General features: G+C 28.6%; 1 protein-coding gene across 4 annotated transcripts; it reads left to right on the forward strand.

Moving 5' to 3' along the window:
* The first annotated feature begins 819 nt into the window (after positions 1–819).
* On the forward strand, positions 820–8,562 carry LOC101205798 (probable phytol kinase 1, chloroplastic). 4 transcript variants are annotated; one of them, XM_031881513.1, is made up of 7 exons: positions 820–1,265; positions 2,217–2,284; positions 2,411–2,542; positions 2,640–2,755; positions 2,844–2,958; positions 3,182–3,329; positions 8,521–8,562. In XM_031881513.1, exons 1-7 carry the CDS (start codon positions 981–983, stop codon positions 8,545–8,547), a joined length of 891 nt encoding a protein of 296 aa, XP_031737373.1. In that variant the 5' UTR covers positions 820–980; the 3' UTR covers positions 8,548–8,562. The 4 variants fall into 4 exon arrangements, with proteins under 4 accessions (XP_031737373.1, XP_031737375.1, XP_031737374.1 ...); XM_031881515.1 differs by lacking the exon at positions 8,521–8,562 and adding an exon at positions 5,352–5,557; XM_031881514.1 differs by lacking the exon at positions 8,521–8,562 and adding an exon at positions 3,571–3,836.
* Positions 8,563–8,987: the final 425 nt, after the last annotated feature.

Genomic DNA, 8,987 nt, shown 5'->3' on the forward strand with positions numbered 1-8,987 from the left:
GCTGGTTTGTCTATATTTTGCCACTTTCATAATGTTATTTTGGTTATTAAATTAAATTTGGTTAATTAAATTAACATAACAAATCTTATGTTATAGAGATGATAGGTTCATGAATTTTTTACCCAATACTAAAATAAATATTTTGAAAATATATAAAATCCACGATTGAAGAGAAACCTAAAAGCAGATTCACTCTAATTTTCCACTAAAAAAATAAAACTAGAGTTGTAAAAGCCTTTATTGTTATTTTCGGTTTTTGGGACTTTTATTTTCAATGGTTATCTGCAGTTATTTACATGTTTATAGGTTGCGTGTCACATTCATAAAAACCAATTTATTGAAATGTAACGTATACTTTTCCAAATTATTTTACAAAAGCTAGGATGATTTGGTAAATTAAATATACGAAATTCGTGTAATGAATTTATAATATGCTTTTTAAAAAAAATATATATCTGCACAAAGGTTGAAAATGAACATTGTATTTAAAGAATTTAAGACAAATTATTTTACTAAAACTAGAACAATTTGATAAGTTAAATACACCAATTTTATGTATTGAATTTATAATATGAATTCTTTTAAAAATAAAATTTATACGCACGTAACTATTACTCAAAATAAATGTCGTATTTAAAAAAATTTAAACAAATTATTAAAAAAACAAAGACGATTGAATAAATTAAGTATAGACATTTGTATATTAGATTTATAATATAATTTTTTTAAAAGATTAACACTTCCTGCCTAACACCTTTTCAAACATATCTGGTGATAACGTTATCATAACCCTATCCACCAACATTATCATATTCCTAACTCTTCACTCAAACTTACCCTTTTATTCATCAGGATATTTTGTTCAGGTGGTACGACGTGTCGTTTCTGTTTTCCCATAAATCCAATTATTTTTCCTTTATACACATTCGATCCATCGTCACTTACCGTCCCCACCAGCCTGTGGCTGTGCAATTGCCACCATGGGCCTCCTGGCTCTTACCCGCCGTAACTGGATTACCACCACTGCCCTTGTTTCTTCCCTCTCCGGCGAACTCAAACAGCCTCGGATTCTACCTTTCCGAACTCTCCACCGTTCACCGCCGGCATTCCGGATTCCTTCTTTCTCCTCTAGCCGCGTTTCGTCTCCACTCGCAGTGTCCAGCGACGTTTTGCATGATGCTGGCGCAACAGCGGCTGTTCTCATCGGAGCTTACTCGCTTGTTCGCGGATTCGACAATCTCACCCGCCGGAATTTGATTCAGCAGGTTCGTCGTCAAATTCATATTCTCTTCCTCGATTGCATATGCAACTTATTTTGGTTATAGTAGTGAGCTAAGTATATGCGGTCGAGTGGAGATCTGGATAGTACATTTGGAAATGGTTAATTAGGCAAAACAATATTACTTTTTAGTTTGTGCCTTAGAAAGGTATATTTCCATTTCCACAAATGGAAGAGTGATGTATTGTAATGAAGAAATGCATTTCTGGTTTTCCTTTCTCAAAATGAAAACGTGGATTAAATTTTCTTGGAAACCGCTAACCTAAATACAGAAATTCTGGCAAGATTCTCTACATTTTGAGTAAATCGAAAACCTCACGCTTCTCGCTTGATTTGGTTGACAAATTTGGGTATAAACAGAAATTGCATGTAATTAGTAAGTAGTTCATTGCATTTAGCTAGCAGCAAAACTATGTACAGAACCTGAATCGGGTAGTTTTACAAAAATAGAATCATAGTTCCCCGTATCCCTTTTTGAAATTTTTTGGAGGCATCACTGCCAAGGTAACTGATTGGTTTTAAGTATCTTCCTCTTAGATTTGATCCTCTAAGGTATACGCTTTTGCCCTGTTAATGGATCTGTTCAGGGCCTTTTACTTCTCACTTTCTTTGAAGTTCATTAACATCTGGGTTTCAGTTGATAATCAGATTTTCTTTGATCTACTTCCTCTTGGCCTTGTGTTTAACGTTCTGTTTATTGGGTTTCAAGGATGTCGATTACAATTGTTTTGGATATCAATTTTTTTATAATACCAACAATTAATTTGTCACTCCTCTCTGCACATCAACTAATTTTCATTTTATATAAGTAGTAGTTCATTAGTAATTTTGTGGCCATGGAAGAAAAGCTTATAGAAAGTATTGTTTTCTTTGTTACTTGTGATCATGAATAACATCAATATTGTTCTCTTTTGGTAACTGGCATTCAATGAAACAGAATTTGAGCAGAAAACTTGTCCACATATTGTCCGGATTGCTTTTCACAATGTCTTGGCCTATATTCAGGTAATTCTAAGCTTGCTTTCCCATGCAGAGAAGTTTACTCGCCTCTTTTATTTTGCATACCAATGATTTGAATCTGGTGCTTCTCTTTCTCAACCACTTCAGTTTAACGTTTTGATTCTAGAATAGCACCTCAACGGGGGCTCGGTACTTTGCTTCAATTGTTCCTACTGTGAATTGCTTGAGGCTTGTTATCAATGGCCTCTCATTAACCAAAGATGAAGGACTTTTGAAATCACTTACTCGGGAAGGAAAACCAGAGTAAAGTTCCATCTATCTACTACCATCCTTTTCAAAATCCTTAAACTCCTTAAATTATATAACCTCAGTTTATAACCTCTTTAATCTAAATCTACAGGGAGTTGCTGAGAGGGCCTCTATACTATGTTCTAATACTGATTTTGTCGGCTGTTATCTTCTGGCGTGAATCTCCAGTTGGTTTGATCTCATTGGGAATGATGTGTGGAGGAGATGGTAAAATTTTCGCCTTCTTTCTAATTGTATTCCCATTACTACTTCTATTATTAGAACTGCTAACTTGTTTTGATTTAACTAACTGCAGGTATTGCTGATATAATGGGAAGAAAGTTTGGGTCCAAAAGGCTTCCTTATAATCAGGAGAAGAGTTGGGTTGGTAGCATTTCAATGTTCATCTTTGGATTTTGTGTTTCCATTGGGTGAGTTATTTTTGCTTTACTTCCTTGTCATCATGATAATAATTTTAATTTTGAAATGGTTAAAATTACAATAAGAAATTGTCATAAATAACCCTATTTAGTTTTCTTTTCACCTTTTACTAAATTACTGCACAGTGTGTAACGTTAGGGAGTGATTTTGACAGTTTTGGTACTCTTATTTGTGAAAGTAACTCTCAGAAATGTTTTGTTGCTGTGTGTGCAGAATGTTGTACTATTTCTCGGTTCTTGGATATTTAGAGCTGGATTGGGTGAAGGCAGTGCAAAATGTTGCTTTAATTTCTCTGGTGGCAACTGTGGTGGAGTCACTTCCCAGTGCAGGAGTTGTAGATGATAATATATCAGTACCACTGGTCAGTATGGCTGCAGCCTTTCTGACTTTCTGTTTTTAATAGGACTTTTCCCTCTGCCTCATCACATCTCTCTTTCTAATTTCACTTATTTAAAATCATTTTTTAAAAAAATAAAACTGTAATTGCACCTTCAAATTTTCACTCTCAAACTTCTACCCCATATTAAAATTGGATTCTAATGTTTACTATGATTGTTGTGGAAGATAAAAATTGAACCCTAAAATTTATACCATTATACCAGTTTTTGTGCAGACTGAGATGATGCAGATTATCAATCCATGAATTCAAACTTTAAGAATGAAAGAGAAAAAAGAAAAAAAAAGTATTGCCAGCTTTACTGTTGGGCAATGGACACATCCTTTTACAACTTATTAACATGGCATTATGCACTTCTATTTTCTCTACTTGTCTTTATATGAAAATACTTAACGAGAATTCGTATCCTAGAAAAGCAGACTTTTGTCTTCTTTTTTGTCCATTTTTTAGTTGGTGAAAGGATTTGAACCATATGCTTAGCTTTTGATGACAAAATCATTTCAATTAGTTTAGTTAGTCTCTACTTGCAAGAGAATTAGTTGTAAATATAATAATTAAATTCAAAATATTAACGTATATAACATCTTAAAAAAATTGCAAGCAAAATTTGTCAAAATATAACAATGATAGAAGTTTAACTCTGATATATCTATAATTTTTTATTACTAAAATTTCTATCAATTACCCTAAATTTTTTAAAGCTGTTGAATTTTGTTAGACTCACAGTTTTATAGGAGTACTGTACATAAAATTTAAATGTATAACTAATAGGTTAATTAATGCCGATTTATTTGAAGATATAAAGGCATCTTAAACACACAAAATTGATTTTTTTCAAAGACATAAAGTTGAATCTCATGAACTTGAAAACATAAACTTGTGAAGTTAAGTTATAATTTAGTCTAGTTCTTGAAGAGTTTTTATGAATATATATATGCTGATGTTTAAGAGTACAGACGCCATGTCAAGTGGTAGAGAAGACAGGCACTCAGTTTTTGTACGTCATGAGCTATCACAACTATAGTTATATTTTCTTTTTTGTTTTTTTTGCCATTTGTCTTATTTTAGGTCTTCTCGTCTCTTTCTATTTATTTAATTTATTTATTTAAATGTTTATGTCTAAAAAAATGCTTACCTAATTTTTTTAAAAAAACAACAACAATAATAATAACACAGGCACATATTTAAAATAGAATTTCCTTTTTGTAATTATCTTGAATATTACGAATTCAATTATTTTTTGATGATTATAGTATTTTAAATATTTTGATTCAATTAGATAATGTTTTACCAAAAATAGAAAACATATCATTAAAAAATCAAACAATTTCATAACACTACAAATTTTCATACCTTCTTGTCGTTGGATTTTTCTTTTTAATTCTCTATGTTTTCCTTTTCTTTTTAAATCTTCGTTGACGTCGAGATGATAATAATAATCTTGTTATTGCTAGTTGAGAGGTATAGTACACCGGATAGCTCACTAGTACAACTATTATGTGAGATCGAACTTTTCGATCTTTAAATATAGCGAGACATTTAAATAGTGAAAATTGAGATGTATTATATGAAAACTAGTCGTGGGATTATGTTTAAATATAATTTTGGTCTCCGTGCTTAAAGGTTTGTCCAATTTATCTTCATAATTTATTGTTTGAGGTTAGTTTATAAGTTTTCAATAAATCTTAATTTTAGTGTTTGGTGTTAGTTTATTATTGATTTTTTTTTTTTTTTATCTATTGGTATATTTATATAAATTTTGAAAAAATATACACATTTTATATTTATTTTCATGAAAATTATTATTATCATTGAGTATATAGACTACATTTAGACAAATGAATGTAAAGAGATTGAAATTGAACAAACTTAAACCGTACATATATGTATATGTATATGTATTTTTATATTAAAAAATGAATTGTATTTATTTATATCAACATATTATCTCTCTAAACATTTTTATTTTGTTTAATATAATTCTAGGTTTCCATGTGGTAAAAAGAAGAAAAGAGATGAGAGGAAGAATAAATCTAATTTAGTAGGTTTGTTTTTTAATAGGACGATGAGAGGTTGAATCTTCCATTAGAATAGAAGACTATGCTAATTAACTCTTAAGCCACATTTTCATATCTAATTTTGTAGCGTAAGAAACAAAATCATAATAAAAAACTAATGGCGTGTTTGGATTACTTTCTCAAGTATTTAATTAAAAGAAATAAGCTATTTTAAAACAAAATTAGAGTGTTTAGAAGCTACTCAAAATAGTTTTTTTATGTGTATTTTAAACAATTTTAACAAGAAATAGTTTAAACAAAAATTAGTTTCTTTAAAAACATTTTTTTTTAAGTTAATCCAACCTAAAAAATCTATTGAAATTTAATTGAAAACTAGTAGTGTAACTATTTTGGGGCATTTACTCCAATTGCTTTGGAGAATGGCTAATTTTTTTAAAAAAATTACATCATACATACATTTAATTATGTAAAGTTAATTCAATTATTAAACTGTATATTATTAAAATTATTTTTGAATGTCAATTAGTTTTTAAAATAACAAAAATGATTTTAATAAAAAAAATTATTTCTAAACATATCCATTCCTGTTCTAGTGGTGCTATGCTACCTGTCACCATGACACTAAATGTTTTTGGTGTGTTTGGAAGAGGAAAGGAAAATAATTATGATAATGTTAGTGTTACAGTGAATGTGTTTGGTAGAAGGTTTATTATTGACAATGTTATGATAATATGTGTTTAAGGGAAAAATTATGAATGATAGTGTTATGATAATACGTTTTTGGAGGAAAGATTATAATAAGTAGTGTTATGATAATATTTGTTTAGAGGAAGTAGCACGGGAGAAAAATTATGAAAATTATTTATTATTATTATTATTATTTAAAAAATCGTATTCTAAATCTAATACACAAATTACATATATTTAACCATTGATTTAAACCAAATACTGGCACCATAATTTCATTCAACTAAACAATATACGAAGAACAAAATAGTTTTTAGGAAGTGAGTTATAAATTGAAATCAACTACATGTAACACACCGCTGCAGGAGCAAAGGTTATTATCATTTTTAATAAAGTCATATTCTAACTCTAATACACATTTTTCATATATTTAATTTACCAAATCACCGTAGTTTTTATAAAACAATTTGCAGTAATTTCTTTAAATAAGACATCCATTTTCGAATAAATTGTTAATTTTTAAAATTTTATATTCTAAATTCAATACACTAATTTCGTATATTTAATTTATTAAATTGTCATAGTTTTTGTAATGCGAGAGCAAAAAGAAAATACGGGTCAAGTGGTGTAATAACAATAAATTACCTAATTCAAGAGCAAAATAAGAAATTAAAATTTTAAATTAATATAATTGTATCAAATCCATAACATAAAATCAAATTATGTTTTTTAAATAAAAGGATTAAAATTAACAAAACTGGTAAGTATATAAATTGTAAATGAGAAAAAAATTAAATAGTATTTAAAATTACATTTATTCATCCTAATAAGGAATGATTAAGATGGGTTTAAAGATGGAAGAAGGGTTATGATAACCCTTTCCATCTCCCTGCGATACTTTGATTTTACTCTTTCTTTATACCTTTTTAGTTGGAAATTTCCATCACACCACCTCTAGTTTCAATTACTTTATTTTAATATTAATTTTTGAACTTAATAATAAATAAAATTAGAAATTAGGTAACGTAATAATTTTTATTCTAATGTTTTCATATTATCGTCATTTCAAAAAAAAATAATCTTCTATCTAGTTGAAAGAGTGAAAAAGTATAGTAGTAATTAAATTATTAAATTAATAGATTAATATTCTCATACATTACCTAATGTTTTTAAACTTTAAATGATGCATTCAGTTAAATCTTTTATTTTTTAAATATTTTTCTCTAAATTTTGGATCTCATTAGTTAAATTGTTTTTAGGAATATAAATGCAATGTATTATTTTTGTTTTTCTTTTACACATTCATCTCAAATATAGATATTAGAAGAATCAATGTACTAATGCAACACACCTTCACTCCGAACAGATGCATCCCATCAACATCAAATGCACTAAGTCACTTAAGATTTTACTCTAAAAGTCACGACCACTCAATGAAAGATAATATGAAAAGTTATGAAAAATGTAAAGATAAAAAGAGCACGTAAAGATTTTCGTATTTAGCCCTAAGTAGAGAGTAGAGATAGAGATAGCGATTAAAAGAAAATTATTGCAATTTTTAATATGTGGCTTTCTTAAAAACAATGCAAAGTAAAAGGCTAGTTTATTGTTTAAAAAATGTTGCAAAATGGTTTCTTTTTTATTCTCAACATAACCTGAAATTAATTTCAAACTTGGTAGACCTATACTTTAGTTGGTCGAGTGAGTATATAAGTGAGAACAATTGTCTCTATTGATATCAAGTATGTTTTGGTAAAACAAAAAGCAAAACGTAAGAGTTTGTGTTCAAGTTGAACAGTATTATATCATTATAGAGATAAATAAAATTAAATACATTTCTTTAATCATCTCATTGCTAATTGGTTTTGATATTGAATCTCATATTATCAAACATTGCATCAGATTTCCTAAAATCTAAACGATTATTTGATTCAATAGAAAGAAATTGAGATTTCATCAAGATTGGTGAACCCAAAAGAGGCATTGTTGAGATATCAGAATCCCACATTAGAAAAACCAAGAAAAACTACTTATCTTCATTGTCAATTGATTTCTAAATGGAAACTAGTATTATCAAATACTACAAAGTCAAGTTCATTTTAGATCATTCGAGAATAGAAAGCATAATAGAGTATCACAATAATGCCTTACAAAATTACTAATCTACATTGAGGATGACTATCATTGTAAAAATTACTAATTTTGTGTTTCAATTGGAAATATGATAATTGCTATCATTGTAATTGTTTTATTGTTTATAATGATATATTTTAATACATTAATCCCTATAGATCTAAAACCATTACTTTTTTTATATATATGTTTGAGGAGAAGATTTTGGTGTTGAGGTTGTTGTTATGTTTTAAAACTTCGATTTCTTTTTTAACAAATATTTTCTTTGATTCCATTCTTGGTTGTGATCATTTTGCATATGGGATTGAACACCGAAGATGTATCGAGTTTTGCTTTCAAGATAGTGGTTTGACGAGGCACAACAATGATTGACATTTGTTTTTCCAACAATGTATGCTATTCAACATTACTTACAATGTATATTAAAATTACAAAAAAATGATAATTTGAAGGGACATTTGCCTTTGTCTTACGCAAAGATGATTATCACGAGAAATAGTTGAATTAGATTTTAAAAATATGTTGGAATTTAAAATATATCATGAGCTTTTATCTTAAATATTCATCCAACTTTCACGTTCCACGGACTATAATATATTTTAAGGACGAGACCACCTACAAAACAAATAAAAAAACACATTACTAGATGTTTGTCATAACACCTCCAATATTCGAGAATAAAGCTAAAATTAATACGTGGAACCTACCTTTATTTTGGACCCATGATCTCATTTCTTACAACAGGTGAACCCCCATTCCCAACCTATAAGGAATTAGAAAATTG

The sequence above is a fragment of the Cucumis sativus genome, chromosome 2, assembly GCF_000004075.3.
Source record: "Cucumis sativus cultivar 9930 chromosome 2, Cucumber_9930_V3, whole genome shotgun sequence".
NCBI lineage: Eukaryota > Viridiplantae > Streptophyta > Magnoliopsida > Cucurbitales > Cucurbitaceae > Cucumis > Cucumis sativus.

What these genes read in the sequence shown, in the direction of transcription:
- LOC101205798 (XM_011651561.2), top strand. Translation starts at nt 981, where the DNA reads ATGGGCCTCCTGGCTCTTACCCGCCGTAACTGGATTACCACCACTGCC. An exon ending in ATGTCTTGGCCTATATTCAG is followed by an intron (nt 2,285 to 2,410) that starts GTAATTCTAAGC and finishes ATTCTAGAATAG; the next exon opens with CACCTCAACGGGGGCTCGGT. An exon ending in ACTCGGGAAGGAAAACCAGA is followed by an intron (nt 2,543 to 2,639) that starts GTAAAGTTCCAT and finishes CTAAATCTACAG; the next exon opens with GGAGTTGCTGAGAGGGCCTC.